Source organism: Lonchura striata, chromosome 24, assembly GCF_050655825.1.
Source record: "Lonchura striata isolate lonStrDom1 chromosome 24, ASM5065582v1, whole genome shotgun sequence".
NCBI lineage: Eukaryota > Metazoa > Chordata > Aves > Passeriformes > Estrildidae > Lonchura > Lonchura striata.
In genome coordinates, this window is record NC_140726.1 from 9,958,457 (window position 1) to 9,977,046 (window position 18,590).

Consider the following 18,590-nt stretch of genomic DNA (forward strand, 5'->3'; position numbering starts at 1 on the left):
GCGTACGTACGTACGTACGTACGTGTGCGTGTGGGCCGGGGCGGGGCCGGTGCCACCCGCCGGGAGGGGGAGGGCGCACAGGAGGAAGGAGGAAGCCGCCATCTTGGAGCGTCGAGTCGCCATAACAAGGCACCGGGGGAGCGAGAGGATTTTGTACCTGGGCGAGGGGGAGCGCGGCTGGTGGCGGTGAGCACGGGCCAGGGCGGGCGCGGCTCCGTGGGATCAGGGTGAGGGGGCCGCTGCCGGCGGGCCGCGCCTCGCGGCCTGCGGCGAGAGCGCGGGCCTGAGTGGGGCCTGGCGACGCCGCGGGCGGGGCGGGGACGGCCGGACCGGGCCTGGGCGCACCGGAGCGGCGGGGCCGGGGCACCGCGGGGGCGGGGCCGGGCGGCTCTCGCTCCCCGCCGGCCCGGGCGGCGAGGGGCGGCCGCTCCATTGTTCGCGGGCGGGAGGTGCCGGTGTGGCGCAGCTGCGATCGGCGGGCGGCGCCGGGCCCGCCGCTCTGCCCCGGGGCTCTGCACTGCGGCCCGGGCTCATCGGGCGCGCTGAGCACCTCGAGGGCTCCCTTTGTGCCGGGCCCAGCCGGCGGAAAGGGAGAGGTCCGGAGCTGCTGCCCTGGCCGCCCGCCTGCGCCCGGAGAGCAGAAATATGCGACGGAGGCCCTTTTTTTTCAGTCCGTTGGTTTGCAAAATGGTGGCGGTTTTTTTATCGGAACAGGGAGATTTTTTTGGGTTCCGTGAGACTGTGCGGTTTTTTTAACCTGTGCTCTTCAAAAGGATAGTTACGAGCTTGAAGGCATAAGGGACTGAGAGGTTTCATTTCCTACACCATTGGAGAACTTATCGGTGTTAGTAGTCGGGTCTCATTGGCGTCTCTGGCTGCCTTCGTAACTCCTCTGGTTTTTACGAAGTTAATTGCTAAAAGAAGTATCTTTCCGAAGATGCCTTGAAAGTTAACTAGCAGAAAATCCTAGTATCGCAAACTTTCAAATGTTGCTGGAAGCCAGCACTAACACACCTTAAAACAGCTGGGAAGTCTGAATTCCTTTTCCACTTTCTTGAAATGCTCTTCAATATGCTTTTTTATTCACAGGGAAGACATGCATTTTGTTGTGAATGCAGAGGTTAGGAAGCAGTAGTCTGCTGGTTTTCCCTTTGTGTTTTCCCAAGATGCAGATGCTCAAGGCGAGCCTACTTTTCATTCCAAAAGATTTTGGACTAGGGACGTTTTGTCTCCCTGGTATCATTGTAAGGAGTCTTTAGCTCTGGTCCATACTTGCATTATGTAAGAGGCAGACTACGTGTTGTCTTTCCATAGTTTTGCAACCTCTCTATTACATACAGTGTCAATATTAAGTCATGTGTATGAAATGTTATCTTCTGAGGACCACACAAGTTGTTGCTGACAGTGGGAAGGTAAGATCACAAGCAAGAAGCTGGGGAACCAGCAGCGTTGCTGCCTCAGTTCAAGCTCAGTGGCTTTGACTCCAAGAGGCAGCTGCTCTCAGTTCAGTGTAATGGTGTTGGTTTGTCGCTCTTCTGAATAGCCTTAAATCAATACCCGGTTGAAAACTGGGGGTAAGCTGGTTGAGCTAGCATTTTGGGTTGGAGGAATGTAAGCTGTTGGTTTGGTTTGCATAATGTATATTTCCCATTCAAACCAAACAGGGCAATTAGTTTATAATGTAAGGGTTTTGTCAGTTCTAACTGGAATGTCCGCTTGATATTGTAGTCTTGCTTCTTGTCACAAATTTACGCATAATATTGTTGTTCACGTTTTAGGGCTGGTTGGCTGCATCACGGAAGTGGGGGAATTGGAGAGCCATCAAAGCAATTGATACACTTAATGGTTAGTTTATCAGAGGGGGTAGGTAGTGGAAGGTCGCTGAAAGTACAGCTGTTTGGGAAGTTTTCTTTGATGTCTGAAGATGTTAGGCAACATTTTCTAGAAAGACAAAAAATGTTTGATGCATGTCTTTATAATTATCACGAAAACGGCAAGTACTGTTGTTGCACACAGTCTGGAAGAAATTTTTCTTAAAATACAAAAGTAAACTGATGTGATTTGCACAGAGAAAAATCCATATGCTAATTGTTATTGTCTGCTTCTCTTTCAGATTGAAGCAAGTGAATTGTGATATAACTGAACTTCAATAGAGGGCTTTTTTTAAAAAAAAGTTGTTCCACAGTGCATCAGAGCAAGTTACTGCTTTACTTTTGAGTGACTTACAGGTGCTTGCCTGCATTGCAATAAAGGACTCATATATTGAGCAAGACTTATTTATCTCTTCATTTTGGAGAGTCTAATAAACTGTTATTACAGTTTCTGTACTGACTTTCAAAGTTTTGAAGTCTAAAAAGACATCTTTAAAGATAAAAGCATGAGCACGGCCAGAACAGAGAACCCTGTTATAATGGGTCTATCCAGTCAGAATGGGCAGTTGAGAGGCCCTGTAAAACCCAGCGGGGGCCCAGGAGGTGGAGGCACACAAACTCAGCAACAGATGAACCAGCTGAAAAATGCCAACACAATCAATAATGGCACTCAACAGCAAGCACAGAGTATGACCACCGCTATTAAGTAAGTGTTTGTATCGGCTGCCATGCAAGGAATGTTTAGAAGTTATGTATGGGAAAGCATTCTTGGATTCCCACTTTGAAAATGCTGCCTTCTGTTTTGTCACATGGGTGGTTAGAAGTGTCCGTCATGTGCATTACAAGTATTTCCACATGTGAGCTTCTCTCTTTAACAGTAATTTTTGTGAAAATCCAATTTGGTCCTGTGCTTTTCTGAGTGTGAGCCACTGTCAGAGGTAGCCCAGCTTTTGAATCCTGTGTTTTTTGCTTGCTGGAAGTGGTGCAAGAAGGAAGTATAGGAGTGGGAGGGAACTGAGCTGACGTTTAAGACTGAGGAGGAAATGCCACCTGGTCTCAGTCTAATTGTTTCTGCCTTTCAGTTTATTGTAATTCTTTCCCATGGTGAAAAATGCTTTAAAGTCAGTTATCTTCTGTTATTGATCTGAAATAGTAGTTCCTGATCTCCTCATTGTAATGCTCTGGCTTTAATTTATCAAAGTCTGAGCTGAGAGGATACAGTCCCACTCTGGTATCCTGGTCCCATCCAGCTAGTTTTGGAAGTGTGCTGGTTGGAATTTCTAAAAGGTGTAAAATACTTGTACGGTATGGTAACCTGTTTTGGTGGTTTTTTTTTTGTTTGTTTTGTTTGGTTTTTTTTGTTTGTTTTTTGTTTTTTTTTTTTTTCTCCATGGATCCTACTCCCTTTGAATAGCACTGGCTTTTATTTTGTTAATTACTTGTGAAGGAAGTGCCAGGTCTCCTCAGAGAAAGTATGATGGGACACTCAGGTTCTTAAAATCTGCCTAACCTGCTCCCTCCCCTCCTTTTTTTTAATGTATTACATGGTTGCTCTAATGCATGTTGCAAATTAAACTCCTCAAAATTCATGCATAACTTCCTGGGACTGGTGATGAGAAAGACTTGCTCTCAACCCTACAGTGGCTTTCAAGAGAGGATGGGTATCTAAATCTCACTGAGGGAAAACGAAGTTTGGTCAGTAAGTGGAGTGATTGCTTACTAAGTTTTTTCACCAGAAGTGTTTTTTACCTTTTCATGTTACTTGAGGATTAAGAATGGATCTTTCCTGGGCAGGAGAATTTTTCTTTTAGGTAATGAAATATTCTTGTGTGGGTTTATTATAGCCAGTTTCTGTTACGTGACTAAGTAAGTGCTTAGTTTTTATCTGTTCTGCTTTTTGGTTCAGTGCCCTAAAAATGGGACTTGAATCATGACTGGATAAAGATTTCACAGATTTGTTTGGCAGACGGGTAATTTTGTCTGTTTACAGTTTTCTGCCTGTTACATCCTGCTTAGCTCAGGGAAGACTTGAGCTCATATATGTAGGTGCTTTTAGCTTTGAGGAGGTGAAAATATTGCATGTTCATCACTATATCTAAGAAAATAAAATGCAAAATCAAAATATTCATGATTTAAAAATCTGTTTTCATTTTATTTTGCTATAGACCTGGTGATGACTGGAAGAAGACTTTAAAACTCCCTCCAAAGGATTTGAGAATCAAAACTTCGGTAAGGATGATTGAATTGTAGGAATAAATATTAAATAAAACTTGTGGGAGAGAGTGCAGTAGTAAAATACTGTCCTGAGCAAAGATTAAAAAGTAGTTTGTCTCCTGCTGTTTTAATTGAAGAATTAATTTGTTCTCTCAACTCCTTGTGAGTGATGCTTCTCTTGGAAAGCTCAAAAATGGAGTTCACTGTGGATTTCTTACTTTATTAGTATTGTAGCATGACACAGGCAGCATCTGTGTCATGTGAGGCAGATGGGAAGGTGTCGCTGTATACACCCGGGAATTGTGTTTGGCTCCAAGAAGGCCAATGTTTCCTTTGCTGCTGTCGGGTGTTGCGTGGCTTAATGGGAACTCTTGTATAGTAATTTGTGATCTTCCTGTACAGGCAATTTCAGATTAATCTACAGATGCAGGTTGTATGACCTGATCTTATGGATGTACTTATTTTTTTGATTATTCAGGATGTGACCTCCACAAAAGGAAATGAGTTTGAAGATTACTGTTTGAAACGGGAGTTGCTGATGGGAATTTTTGAAATGGGCTGGGAAAAACCATCTCCTATTCAGGTTGTTTGCAAACAGACTACTTAGATGCTGCTTTTAACTTTTGTAAATGTATTGACATTCCTATGCCTAAATGTCCAATACTTATGCCATCACTGGGGGAAATTGAAGCTGTGAATGAAAGAACTTGGTGTCCCTTGGGAAAAGCAAGAATTTCCATCTCCCAACTAAATCACTAAGTCATTCATTGAGTGACTTAGTGATGGGACTGCCTTACACTTTTGGAGACATTTAACTTGCATTTTCCTTTTCATGCTGGAGGTGTTAATTTGTTAATTCTCTGTTCGGTAACAGTACTTTCACATAAGTAGTCCCAGAGGTCTGTTCTATAAATTTTCCAAAACTGATTTACCATTGGCTATGTACCTTTAGTTGTTAAAAATATGATATATGGCTTTATCACAATGTTGGCTCTTTTTATTGTAATCTTGTGAAAGAAGAATTATGAAGATTATAGAAGAGAGAATAATATCTTAGCAAGTTTACTTTTCTGTACCTCCATCTTTCTTTTACATCTAAGGTTTGTTCTATTAAGAACTGTTCATGTGTAAACTTTGAGGGGGGGGTGGAAGGTTGAATTCTCTTTTAAATGGTCTCTCAAGATTTATCACTGACACAGCTCTGCCACCTTGTCTCTTTTAGGCATGAGAAAACTATGCCTTGCTTTGTTTATAAACAGATTCTCATTATGCCACCTTACCAAAAGCCCGAGATTTATTTAGATGTTGCTGAAAAAGGTAGTAAAATTAAAAATACATTCCCCCATCAGATGTTGGGGGGGAATCTTCTTCCTTAGGAGGAGTTTGGTAGTGACTGTCATTGTCTCTTCACTTTTTGTTTTCCCAACTTCTCACTTTTTTCCTAATGCGCTAGTATGGGTTTACCTGTGGTACCTGATCCCTTTCTTATGATCAGGCAAGATAAGGGCTTCTAGGTGGGAAGTGTTGGGGAACTGATGGTTTAACTTATTCATGTTAACTTTCTTATGTTAACTTACTCATGTTGTGAGTCTGTCATGCTTGTAGTTGCAGGATAGTAATAATAATAATGGTTATGAAACAGTCAGATTTCATGTTAGTGAGGAGAGTTTAATTTGTGAATTCAGTGAAACATGGCTTATGATTAATTGCTCATGCACTTTTTGTCCTTGCATTTCAGGAGGAGAGCATCCCCATTGCTTTATCTGGTAGGGATATCTTGGCTAGAGCAAAAAATGGAACAGGCAAGAGTGGAGCCTACCTCATTCCTTTACTTGAACGGCTAGACTTAAAGAAGGACAATATACAAGGTCAGTTGAGGTGGATCACAGTTAGCTGTTGCCAAGTAATGGTGTCAGCCACTACATAAGAGACTTGAATCTAAAACTGGTTAATGAAATTGGGCAGTGTATGTTATCTGCTTGTACTTCCAGAGAAAGCTAATGATGGAGGGGAGGTGTAATTTGCAAAGTCCCACAGTTACTTTGAAAAAGTTCAAATAGAAGAAGGCTGTGGACTTTTCTGTCTTGCCCTGGACAGTGGATATGGACTAATAAGCAGGCGTGCTGGCTGAAATACTTGTGCAATGGGAGCATCAAGGGCTGGAGAACTCTTGCATGGAATTTGCCTTGTCAAAAGCAGTTCTTAGGTCTTGTTCAGGATACCCAGAGTGGAATTCCTAGACTATACTTTTCATCATTTTACTTCATGAACTCTCTGTCTCCTCTGAGGATGTGTTTTTAAGATACAGGGTGTTACTAGTAACTCACAGTGATGTTTTTAATTTCTAGCAATGGTGATTGTTCCCACCCGTGAACTAGCCCTGCAGGTCAGTCAAATCTGTATCCAAGTCAGCAAACACATGGGAGGTGCCAAAGTGATGGCAACAACGGGAGGAACCAATTTGCGAGATGACATAATGAGACTTGATGATACAGGTCAGAGCACTTTAGCTACATTAAGGTTGCTGTTTCTTTGTGGCTTTTGCAATGGGGTCATGGGATTTCTGCTTGTTTGCCTGTTTACAGAACAGAGTACAATGTCTTGTTTGGTGTGTATGCTGTCGTCATTCTCCCAAAGTGTTCATGTGAAATGTGGCCATGAATGCTGGAAGGAAACACAGTTTTAATCACATTAATATTGTGGTGGTTTTTTTAAAATTTTGTTTCTATCTTCTTTTTCTCTCTCCTAACCTTATAGTGCATGTGGTGATAGCTACCCCTGGAAGGATTCTCGATCTCATCAAGAAAGGAGTAGCAAAAGTTGAGCATGTCCAGATGATAGTATTGGATGAGGCAAGTTGCTTATGTTAAATGTTCTGGGATTTTAACACCAATTTAAAGGAATGATGTGTCTCAGCGAGTGTTCTTTTTGGTGCACAGCAGTGATTCAAACTTGCTTAGAGATGTTGTAAGGTCTCCTCCATTTCTGAGTATTTTTGAGAAACTGTTTTGACAGTAGGGATTTTTTGCATGTAAATCTTCTAAGAAGACAGCCTAGGAAGATTTGCCTTTTCTCTCTTTGTCAATGCTGAAGAATAGAGTAACAGTCTATTCTGCAACAAAGGAATGCATTTCATTAAGTTTCTGTTTATAATGAGTCAGCAGTGCTTACCATGTAATTCTATATAAAATTGATTTATGAACATCCAATAGCATACAAGCTTCTGAGTGAGAGAGAATATGGTAGTATGAAAGTTCTTGGATGGCTCTCTTAGGAGCCCTGGTAACTGTTTTTTTTCCTTACCCCAAATGTGTTGCTACCAAAAGACTATAATCTTATGCCATTATTTTAACTTGCTGTTTATTCTGTTGTTACAGGCAGATAAGTTGCTATCTCAAGATTTTGTTCAAATAATGGAAGACATAATTCTCACACTACCTAAAAACAGACAGATTTTGCTCTACTCAGCCACTTTTCCTTTGAGTGTGCAGAAGTTCATGGTGAGTGGAGATGTAGCCCTGTAGGTATGGTGATGGTGGTGATATTGTGCAGGAAGGGTGTGAATAAGTGGTGCATAGCTGCTTGTGCTTAGTTTTTTAAATACATCTGAATTTCACAGGTGTAATCTAAATCAGCCTAAGTCTAGGACAGAAGTTTGAAAACAATTTTTGACCTGCAGTTGCATTAATGGGAAGCTAGGTGTATGCCTATAAGGTGCTGTTTTCCACTTTGTGTATTACTTAAATCATCTGTGTGGATTTGCTTCTGAAAGGTGCTCCTGTTTGGCCTCCTTAGTCACCTTCGATTTATAAGTAATTGTTTGTGAAAATTTACCCACACTGTTTTCAGCATAGCTTGAAGAGTGAATGGCTAGGTAGTGCATCCTTGCCTCGGAGGAAGTTAAGTGTGGTGTAAAGTGGGAACTACTTATATTGTTTTGTACGTAGATCTGCCTGCTTTATCAATATCTTTGTTTTTCAGAATTCCCATTTGCAGAAACCCTATGAGATTAATCTGATGGAGGAGCTGACCTTGAAGGGAGTTACTCAGTACTATGCCTATGTCACTGAGCGTCAGAAAGTGCACTGCCTCAATACGCTCTTTTCCAGGGTAAGGAGCAGGGCTGTGTCAGGAACATACCAGAAGCTTTTTCTCTCTTGGGATCACGAATAAGACTGAGTATTTTAAAGGCAGCCTAATGAAAGTTTTTCTTTGTCAAAATGTGCTATATATCTAAGGCTAAAAACGCATGCTTCTTGTTCAGCATCTCTGTGTTACAGAACTTTCTTAATTGTTTTCCTTCCTATACAAAAATATATCTGATGTAAATTACCAGCAGCATACCTGGTGTGCTTTTTTTCTGAATGGGATTTAGACATGTCTGGGATCCTCTGTAAGTAGAATGCTGCATTTATTGAGAACACTGTTTCTATGTTCAGCTCCAGATTAACCAGTCAATCATTTTCTGCAACTCCTCTCAACGGGTTGAATTGCTAGCCAAAAAGATCTCCCAGCTGGGCTATTCCTGCTTTTATATCCATGCTAAAATGAGGCAGGTGAGTATGAATTCTATTCCACCCTACCTCAGGCTTTACTGAAACAGCTGAATTAAGTCTCATGCTTGCTTTAAGTTTGCATATTCTTCATAAACTGAAACATGTATTGCTTTGCTATAGCTTTGATTTTAGATACACACTACCACCCTTCCCCCATCCCGGCTCTCTTTCCGGACTATTCAGTGTATGTGTCCAGTTGGTATTTTACTACTTCAGGTCAGGTTAGTTAATCCCAGTGTAAGCATAAACTGCAGCCAGAAGGCACATTTCTTGCCTGCTGCCTTGCTTTGGCAGCATGGGGAGCCAGAGTAGAGCACACAGTGTTAACTTCACTAACTCAGATGACAATGGGCCTGAATTAAATTACAGAAGCCCCAGTAGTAGCCCATTGAGTGCCCTGTGTGGCTTTGCAAACAGTAATCTTGCACTGTGACTGCAAGGGGATCTGAGAAGTTGAGGAAGTGGATTGGATCAAACTTCTTGGTGAAAGCTGTGGCGGCTGTATGGTGATCAGACGCTTGTGGCCGTGGTGTAGCTGGTAAAAAATGCCATTGTAGCTTTGCTGGTGCAGAGGTTTCTGTTAATTGTGCAGTAGCTCTTGTACAATACTTGCACTAGCTTGACACTATTAAAAGTTATCAGAAGGCTAAAGTGATGCATGTAGAACAGGCATACTTTGAAAAATTTTTAAAAAATTGTATATGTAAACTACTATAGCTTGCTGCTCATACAACTGACAGGTAATGCCAATGTTTGCTGGGCCAGATGCAGAGCAATAATTGAGCAGAAACAGAATTGGTGGTGTTAGTGAGAACAGAGAGGTATGGAAGTGGGTTTCTTGATGTCTGATTTTTATATGCTTTTGATCAGTCAGTAGATGATCTTTTTGGCAAAGTGCAGCTATGTTTTTGCAGAATGCTTCAGCTTGTTCATTCCCTCTCTAAATTTCACTCAGCAGTGATACTACTTAATCTTAGTGTGGACTAAAGTGAGGGGAGAGTCTTCACAGAAAACTGACTCATCCCACCCCTAATTCTGAATCAGTAGTGAGAAATGCTTCATACTGGAAAAGGAACTTCCTACCAGTAACTACCAGCTACTTCAGTTTTTGAGGGAGTGAATCAAACCTGTGAAATTTGGCAAGGGCTGTCCGGAGAAAGGCAATAGTCAAAATACCAGTTTAACTTCCTTCATGTAATTTCATGTGATTTTAACTTTAAATAGTCCTTTTCTGAGATGGTTTTGATGCCACCATAGGAGGTTTTAAAACACAGTAAGTTAATTGCCTTTGTTGAGAAGTGTGATCAAGACCCTCTAGAGTTAATTCTTTAGAATATATGGTAAGGAGTGCTAAAAAATTTGTACTGGCATCTTAATTCAACTCACCTGTTCTGTAATGAGAAGGAGGAGAAATTTACGTGATTGAAGTTGAGTGTTAGTTACTTGGGTATACCTGAAAGTAACAGCTGGTTAGTTTGTGGGTTTTGGTTTTTTTGTTTCTCATTGTTTATATGTATGTATTTCCAGGAGCACCGCAATCGTGTGTTCCATGATTTCCGAAATGGCTTGTGCCGCAATCTCGTTTGCACTGGTAAGAGTTCCTAAACATTTTCCTGTTTCTAAAGTTTATGATGGAAAGTGTATTATCCCAGATATTGTAGATCAGTTAGCTGTAATAAACCAAAAGAAGATGTTTTGGTAAGATTCTCTTTGTCAAGCCTGCATGTAGCAGAGTGCAGCAGTCCTTTATGCACAAGGAATTGTGTCTTTTGTGAAGGTGCAGCTCACTTTTTCTAAATACTTCTGTAGTTTTGAATGGCTTGTGTATGATCCGAGTTCTTGTTGTGTGGCCTGTTTATGGCAGTACCTGGCAGTGTCTGCTATCGCTACATATGTCTGGGGCATCTGAACAAAAATCATTAGAAGCATAATAGAAGTAGTTGAGGTGGTGGAATGTAGTTCAGGTGACACTGGCAGTGCACAATTCTGTGTGAAGAGATGCTTGAGAAGACCTGCTCTGAAATAGTGTAATGTGGAAAACAATAGCTTTGTGGTTATTTTTTCCGCGTAGATGTGCAGATCTGGTGGTTTTGGTTTTTCTTACACTATTTATGTTTACAAAGTACACAGAGCAAAAGGAAGCTGTAACGGGATTGTATGTAAGCTGCCTTTGAAACAAGGAAAGCTTATATCTGGAAACTAGTGCAAAGCAATGTTAATCACTGGTAATCTTTACACCCTAAATACTGTCAGCGTTTGAGCTCATTGAAATTAACTTTCTTTGTTTTTCAGATCTGTTTACCCGAGGTATTGATATCCAGGCTGTGAATGTGGTGATAAACTTTGATTTCCCAAAGCTGGCAGAAACTTACCTTCATCGCATTGGCAGATCAGGTGAGAGGAAAAACTTGGTTTAGGTGCAGCTTTGCTGATGACTGTGATGCTTTTTAGGCTTTGGGTTTTTTATTACTATATTTGAGAATTTCCTTAGTAGCTTTGATTTTTCTGACAAATTTATTTTTGGGTATCATTTCAGATGGCTATCCTCACTGAGGATATTATCTGAATAAAGGGCTGTTCTCTTGAAACTGGCCTGAACAATCTAATGGGGAAAAAAAAAAGGCATATCTTGCTTTTATTTCAGGAGACTTAGTATTGCCCCTGTTTGCAGTTTGGGAAAATTCTATACTAAAATCTCAGCTTCAGAGTGTTTCAAGCCTAGAGATTTATGCTTTCTTCTGCATGTGTTTTGAGGTATAGTTCTACTGTCTGGGAATCAGCTGAATATGCCCTAAAAAAAAAGCAGTAAACAAAGGAACTTGGTGTAGTTAAACTTTGTAGTAAAGGCTTGTTCAAGAGCTCTGGAAGACTTTTTGCTGGTAATTATCCTGGAGCTTTGGTCAGAGCATTTTGAACCTCCTGAGTTTTCTTACTCCTACAGCACTACAAAACTCCTTACAAAAAACTAATGTGAAAGGTGTAGATACCTGTGGCTGGATTTGTTTCTAACATGATAGAATTATACTAACTTCACGGTCTGCAGACTTTTTCTTTTTTTCTGTCAGCCTCTATTAACTCAGTTGAGATTAGGTGTGTGTTTTTGTTTTTTTGTCAAGGTCGCTTTGGTCATCTTGGCCTGGCCATCAACTTAATTACCTATGATGATCGATTCAACCTGAAAAGTATTGAGGAGCAGTTGGGAACTGAAATTAAACCCATACCAAGCAACATCGACAAGAGCTTATATGTGGCAGAATACCACAGTGAACCTGTAGAAGATGAGAAACAGTAAACATGCAGGTATGTAAGTGCCTTGCTGAATAGTGATTTATTGAATGACAGGAGTGTTGTTGATGTATCAGTGTTACTTGGGGGAAGAGGAAAACCGATGTGATGAAAGAGCTCTGAATTTGAAAACGAGGGTTTGAAATAGAATGTCAGTGCAAGGAATTCCATGAATGTGCTGAAGGTGGGAGGGGAGGGATGAGTATTTTTTTAGTTGTTTTAATTGAAATGCTGAGCATATGCTAAGGAGATCAAAAATGGGGAAAAAGGGGAGCGGGGAATGGTGTTGGGAGATGCCAGGATGGACTACTAATAGCCTAATGAATTCTTTCTGTATTGCTAAGCTGAAATGAGAGGTTAGTGAGGGGCAGAGAGGAAAGTAGTCCTCAAAAAGGTGAGGAGATAAAATGGATAGCTGTGAGAACAGAGCATCAACCGAAGAGTAAGCACCTCACCAGCCGGAAGGACCAGGTTCAAGCAAAAGGTGCTGCCTCTTTTGTATCCTTTGGTTCATGGTATTCTTGGAAGTGAACATAGGGAGGGAAGTTGTAATTCATCTTTTCTGCCACTAGAGGTCGTCTACGTAGTTTCAGCAGAAAATGAGATTTCACTGTTGGAGACTCATCTAAGTGCTCCCTCCCTCTGATTATTGTCTCAGGAAAAGCTGCTGAGTTTAGTCCTTTTGTAGGAAGATGACTTGCCCAAGACTGCAGTCAAGCTAAATTTGCTGCAGGATGATGATCTGACCTTAGTTAGGATGTTGTCATGCAAGATCCCTCACCATACAGTTTAGGCTGAAAATCATTCTTATGTGTGCTCTTCTCATAGGTCAGGAATTAGAAAGACAATACCAGTGAAGCTGCTGAAATTATTTTCAGATGACCAAAAATAAAAAAGTGGCTATAGAAGCAGACTGCTCGATAATGTTAAAATAAATGTATGGTTCCTTCTTTAAAGTCATCCAAGGATAGGCCTAGATAGTCATACCAAGCTGACTTGAAAGCTTCTATTTTGATGATTGAACCTTCTCCGTGTTTATAAATAAATAGAATACAAAACAGGTAATGAATGTAGAACAGTTTTGTAAGGGAAATGCTGGAAGAGCAGTTCCCCGAGAGTAGTTTCCTGCTTCCTAAAATACAAGGTTCCAGGAGGTAGTCATGTTCCATAGGTACAGAAGGGCTTTAGCAGCACCTCTTTCTACAAAGATGACATTGGGATTGAGCTGTTCAGTGTGCCCTTTACCTTTTGAGAGCTGTTGCATAGTTATTGTATGTGATTCATCACTTTGTGTTCTGGTTTTTTATAGAACCAATTTAACTGAGGTTGTTGTGGATGTTTGTTTTATTGGGTTTTTTCTGCCTTTTTTTCTGTTTTTTTTTTTTTTTTTTTTTTTGTTTTTTTTGTTGGTTTTTTTTGTGGATTTTTTTGGTTGGTTTTGTTTCTGTTTGGTTTTTTTTTTTTTCTTTTTTTGTTAGTGTTGGGGGTTTGTTTGGTTTGTTTTGGTAGTTTTTTGTTTTGGTGGTTTTGTTGTTGTTTTGTTTCATTTTTTTTTTTTTTAGGCTTTGATTACACATGCCAGAAGGTGAAGCCCTATGATCCAGATCTGTGACACATCGTTTCTTTGGGGATACCCTTCTCTTTGTGGGTTTTTCTTCATCTTTTCATTTCGGAATTATGAAGACTAAAAGAGCTCAGCCTTTTTTTCTCTTTAAATTTGGCAGCAAGGAAGAAAGAAGATAAAAGGAGGAATGTCTTTTTGTTTTTCCACTTGTTTGCACTGTGTGCTGATTGAACATTAGTTGCACTAACTGCTGGTTTTAAATTTTGTTTTCTTTGGGCGGGAGGGTCAGTAAGGGAAGAAGAGAAACCCTGAAAAGAGAAGAATCTTGATGAACATGAGCTTGTCTGCTATTTCAAATTCTTTAACCATTGACTGAGTGCATTTCAACTTCTCCCTGGTTACTCATCTGTTTTTTAAGCTAAAGAGCTTGTTACTTATTCGTGCAAAGTGCCTTATGCTATGAGACCATTCAGAGTATCACCTTTCTGACACAGCCCAAGGAAACGACATCTGTTTTTGGTTTCAGATCAAAGTTCCCCTCTCTGCCCCTTCTCCTCCTTCCCATGTACTCAAGCCCAGGGCTGGGAGGTGAAATGTATTGGTTATTGGTAATACTACTTTTTTTTTTTCAACTTTTAAATTTTTTTTTTTTTTTTTTATTGGAGGAGTTGATATGCATCTGCAGTTCACCCAAACTGTAAATATCTGTATTTAAAATGAAACCAACCTAAAATCTGGGCTGATTAGGTGCAGCATCCTAGCTCCAGAAGGAAAGAGTAGCCTGTGATCCTTTGCAGGAGCCATAAGAAAAGCCCTGTGCTCTAGCAGAACACTAAAGACTGGTTTCCATGAGTCTTCATTAGTAGTTACAGCACTTGATAGGTAGACTTGTTTCAGAGCCATGGCCCTCTTTCTTCTGGTGCAGTGTGTCCCATAGAGAATCAGATGTGTATATTGTACAAACTTTGTAAATATGTTTTTTTTTTCTGTTTGGGTTCATATATAACTTTTTCTTTTATGATGAAGGTTGCTGAGGTTAAAGGGATTAGACTGATTATGGGAGTAGCTAAAGATGAGAGGGGCTCAGTTTTCTGCAACACTAAACAGTGAGAAGTGCTCTGACCTCTGCAAACTGCAGGCCACCACAAGTGTCCCTTGTCAGGGTGGATTTGCTCTGGTGCTAGCAACAGTCCTGTACTGCTCGTATGGAAGAGATCACTTGCGGTGCTCCAAGGCCTCCAAATCCATAGCTCAGCCTTTTGGGAGATGCTCTTTGATTTTCCCCTTTAGAAACTTCAGGAATTTGACAAGCTCTGCAGGAGTCCATGACCTGTGTTCCACCATGGTGTGAGGGAGATCCAGTGGGTGTCGCTGAGCAGTATACGCGTAAGGTGTGGATTTGGGTTTGAGAGACCACTAAAAAACCAGTTTACATGCATAAACTGACAGTTCTGGAGCTTTGTGGAATTGACTCACTTCCTGCAGCGCTGCATTTTCTGCCCAGAGTGGCCTCTGTGCAGAACTATGAGCAGGTAAGGGCAAACCCCTGTTAATGTCAGAAGCTGCAGGAAGCTGCTTGCCATCTACTCTTGTTTGCCATGAGTTGCTGTCTGTCATTTTGCATTGTATATTGCTGAAAAGTGCTTTCTGGTCAAGTAGTGTTGCTTTAAATTGTGCCCCTCCCAACATGCTTGATGTTTGGCCTGATCTACAGGCAAAAGGAGTGAGACAAATAAAAAAAATACTCTTTTTTAAAATCCCTTTTAGCCTGTTAACCACCGCTGTCAGGAGGCACCTGGGTGAATGCAATCCCTTTTGCTCAGTCATTTATTGCATATGCAGATGCTGCACTCACACCATGCTTGCTTACCTTTGAGAGGCAGGATTTAATTGTCTTAATTTCTCCCCACTTTGACCCTTTTTTTGAATTGGCGTAAAATAATTTGGAATCGCAAGGTGGACTAGCCATTCCTTTCCTTGGTGGTCATAAATAGAAGCCAGGTGCCTCCTGACAACAACTTTACAAGATAGAAAGGTTTTTGTGTTAGGGATGTTTTTCTTCTTTTTGTCAGCAGTGACTCCATAATTGTAGCAAATGCTGCACTAGAATACAAACTCAAGAGCTTGGTCTCTGTGAGCCACATAGCTTATATCTGACTGGCAGGTACTAAATGTAAACAGTTTTGGGGTGCTTTTTGGGGGTGGGGGGTGGGAGCTTCTGGGTGGTAACTTCGACCAAAAGTAAAATCTTGCTCCTGTACTGCAGCCAGCTTATGATTTTCCAGACAGAAGAGGGATCATTTTAATGCAACAAAGACATGAAAATGTAAATAAATTTTGTATCACACCAGGGCATGCACATGTTACAAGAACAGGATAGCGATGTCAAGTTGGGTGTGTGTGCTCTGCATGGATTTGTGGTAGGTTAGCCTGGTGCCATGCATTGATGGTCCCTCTTGAAGCACAGAACTTTTGAAAGTATTACTTTAAAATTGGCCTCTCATTGAGGAATGGCACTTACCTAAACTATCAGGGGCACCAGTTTTAGGTGGCTTCTTGTCAAGAAAGAAGCCATCTATTTTTGGTGCTAGTAGGCTATCTCAAACAGATGTGATTTTGCAAATGGAAAGATGCTCCAGAAGACTAGGATAATCCTAGTTTTGTTTTTTTGTTTTGTTTTTCTTCTGTGTGTGTGGGGTTTTTTTTTTTTTACTTAACTTTTTTTGTTTGTTTGTTTTGGGCTTTTTGTTTGTTTTTTATTATTTTGGTTTGGGGTTTTCTTGGTTGTTTTGTTCCCTACCCAAGAGTAAGGAGTGTGTATAAATCTTGGCTTCCTGAGATTTCTTGTGAGCTCCAGTTTTTGCTGGTCATCAGCCTTTAGAGATGGATTAGTCAGAACCTTCAGTGATGAGCCCTAGGTCAAATACTTCCTCTGACAAAGTTGATGAGACTGAGGACCTGATGTGTTCTGCATTCCTTTTTTGTTGGAAGTCTGAAAGAGTCACTCTATGAGTCTCTGAGATGGAGCTCACAACTGGGTGAGGTGGCTGTGAAGAAAGTTATGGAATCTTCAGCCACTTGAGAGAACCTATAGGTCAGTCTCTGAGTGTCCACTGTCAGGTGGGCACTGTAGTGGCTGGAGGCCTTTTCCCAAAGGGAGGGGGGTGGGTTGGTCTCAAATACATGTTTCAATTTCCAGAATGAGATGGGAGCATCTTTCCTTGCCCTCTGTGACTGTTTCTTGGGTAAGAACAGGGAAGATCAACATGAATTCATGTTGTGTTATATGGTGGTATCAAATCATCTCATTCTGTTCTTCTGTTTATTTTTATTTGGGATCGGGGGGGGAGGGTGTCTGCTCCAAGGATTTAAAAATGCTTCAAACACTTTTTTCTTTAGAAATGACTGATAGGACACAAACCTGAGCAGATGGCTGTCTTGCCTCAGTTTCTGTAAGAGGGGTTACAGAGCTGTCATGCCACATCTCTTGAGCTGCTGTTGTGGTGGTTCCTGCCCTGATGCTGAATTTCATAGTGCTGCTGGGGCTGCTGGTCATTACGTCCTGAGAACAAAGTGAATTTTGTTCCCAGAGACTCCAGCAGTACAGCTGCCATGGTAGAGGTTGGGCAGCTGTAGTCCCTGCAGGGAGTTTTCTGCTTGCTGTGAACTTCTGGTCCATCTTTTTGAATCACAGTTTATCTTTGTAATCAGCGAGGTCTCTGGACCAAAGAGCATGCATCTGAACTTCACTAGAAGGCTTTGGCAGATAATCCTGTAGGCTTTGCTCAGTTCATCACTGCATTGCTAAAATGCCTCTGCGTGGAAGCATTGTTAAATTCTGCTGTAGACAAGTTAGGGAGGAGTTGGGGGGGGGGTGGGGGGAGGGGAGCAGGGATGTGTTTATTAAGATACAGCCTTGCTGTATTTTAACCAGTAATTTTGGGGAAGGGGTGTCAGGAGAAGAAAATAGTCACTGTTCCCCTTATTGAAAGAAACTGGAACTTTTATTTCAAGAAAAATATTATTTGCAATTCAAGTGGAGTGTCATAATCCAGTAGACCCTAGACAAGGGGTTGCTATTCTAACTGTTAACCAGCAAACAATGTGGTCTAGTCCTTCAAAACAGACAAGGGAGGGAGGGGAAAATTGGCTTTCTGTTAAATTGACAATTGGCAAACTCTCCAGTGGAGCTCAGATTTTGTTGAGAATGTGTTTTCTTTGGCTTTGTATGTGTTGCAGCACTGACTTGTGAAGAGCTTCATGAGTTGTGAGTGCAAAAAAGATGAATGGAAAAATCCTGATTTTGTTAATTAAACTCAATAAAAGCTCCCTGGAACTCCCATTTGTTCTGTTTTTTTCATTTAACTGTGCTGAGTGAAAAACATGCTGGTGTCTTTATAGAGACTCATAGTCTACATTGGATGCAACAACCTTTGGAGAGAAGCCTCAAGAAAAGGAGGCACACGATAAAGGGAAAAGTGCTCTCCTGTGTCCATGGGAGGCATCGTTTGTCTGCACAGACGCTCCACTTGGCAGCTGTTTTTTCTAGGGTTGAATGCTCCACAGTCTTGTCTCCACTAGACAAGAAGACTCTGCGTGGTATCTGGTTGCAGTGCCAAGTCAGCTGCTGCTTTGACAATGAGAATTTCTACAAGGGGCCAGAGGAACACTGCAGATCCTGCTGGGGCTGTGTACTCGTCTTTCATCAAGAGTCATCCTGAATTCTGCCTTGCTAGCAGTTTGTGCTGCAGAAGACGTTGTGTGTGCTGTGGTTCTGATGGTTAGAAAGAGTCTTTTAAAGATGCTTTAAAAATCATCAGCAAAGGAGTGGGCAAAAGCAGGTTTAATGCAAAAGTTAAACCAGGGCGAAGTTCAGTGGCAAGATGCACTCTGCTGTGGCCTAGATGGTTAAAGCACATAGAGGCCGGGGGAGAAAAGCAAAAAGAGTAAGGATAGGAATAGGTAAGTGGAGTCACAGGGTTCAGAGTCAACCCCTCTGCTCAGCTAGGCCCTCTACTTTACCAGTGGTTTATGCATAAAGGTTTAGCAGCAAGTTAAACAATTTAACAAGATTCTTTCAGAATTTGCCATAGTTACATA

General features: G+C 41.4%; 1 protein-coding gene across 2 annotated transcripts; it reads left to right on the top strand.

The window, feature by feature from the left end:
• The first annotated feature begins 13 nt into the window (after positions 1-13).
• On the top strand, positions 14-17,832 carry DDX6 (DEAD-box helicase 6). 2 transcript variants are annotated; one of them, XM_077788056.2, is made up of 15 exons: positions 14-186; positions 1,779-1,863; positions 2,114-2,577; positions 4,037-4,100; positions 4,564-4,668; positions 5,824-5,953; positions 6,434-6,580; positions 6,843-6,941; positions 7,467-7,585; positions 8,067-8,195; positions 8,525-8,641; positions 10,169-10,232; positions 10,934-11,035; positions 11,758-11,941; positions 13,489-17,832. In XM_077788056.2, the coding sequence occupies exons 3-14, from the start codon at positions 2,378-2,380 to the stop codon at positions 11,931-11,933; spliced, it is 1,452 nt and encodes a 483-aa protein (XP_077644182.1). In that variant the 5' UTR covers positions 14-186; positions 1,779-1,863; positions 2,114-2,377; the 3' UTR covers positions 11,934-11,941; positions 13,489-17,832. The 2 variants fall into 2 exon arrangements, with proteins under 2 accessions (XP_077644182.1, XP_077644181.1); XM_077788055.2 differs by lacking the exon at positions 1,779-1,863 and having other exon boundaries at positions 27-186.
• Positions 17,833-18,590: the final 758 nt, after the last annotated feature.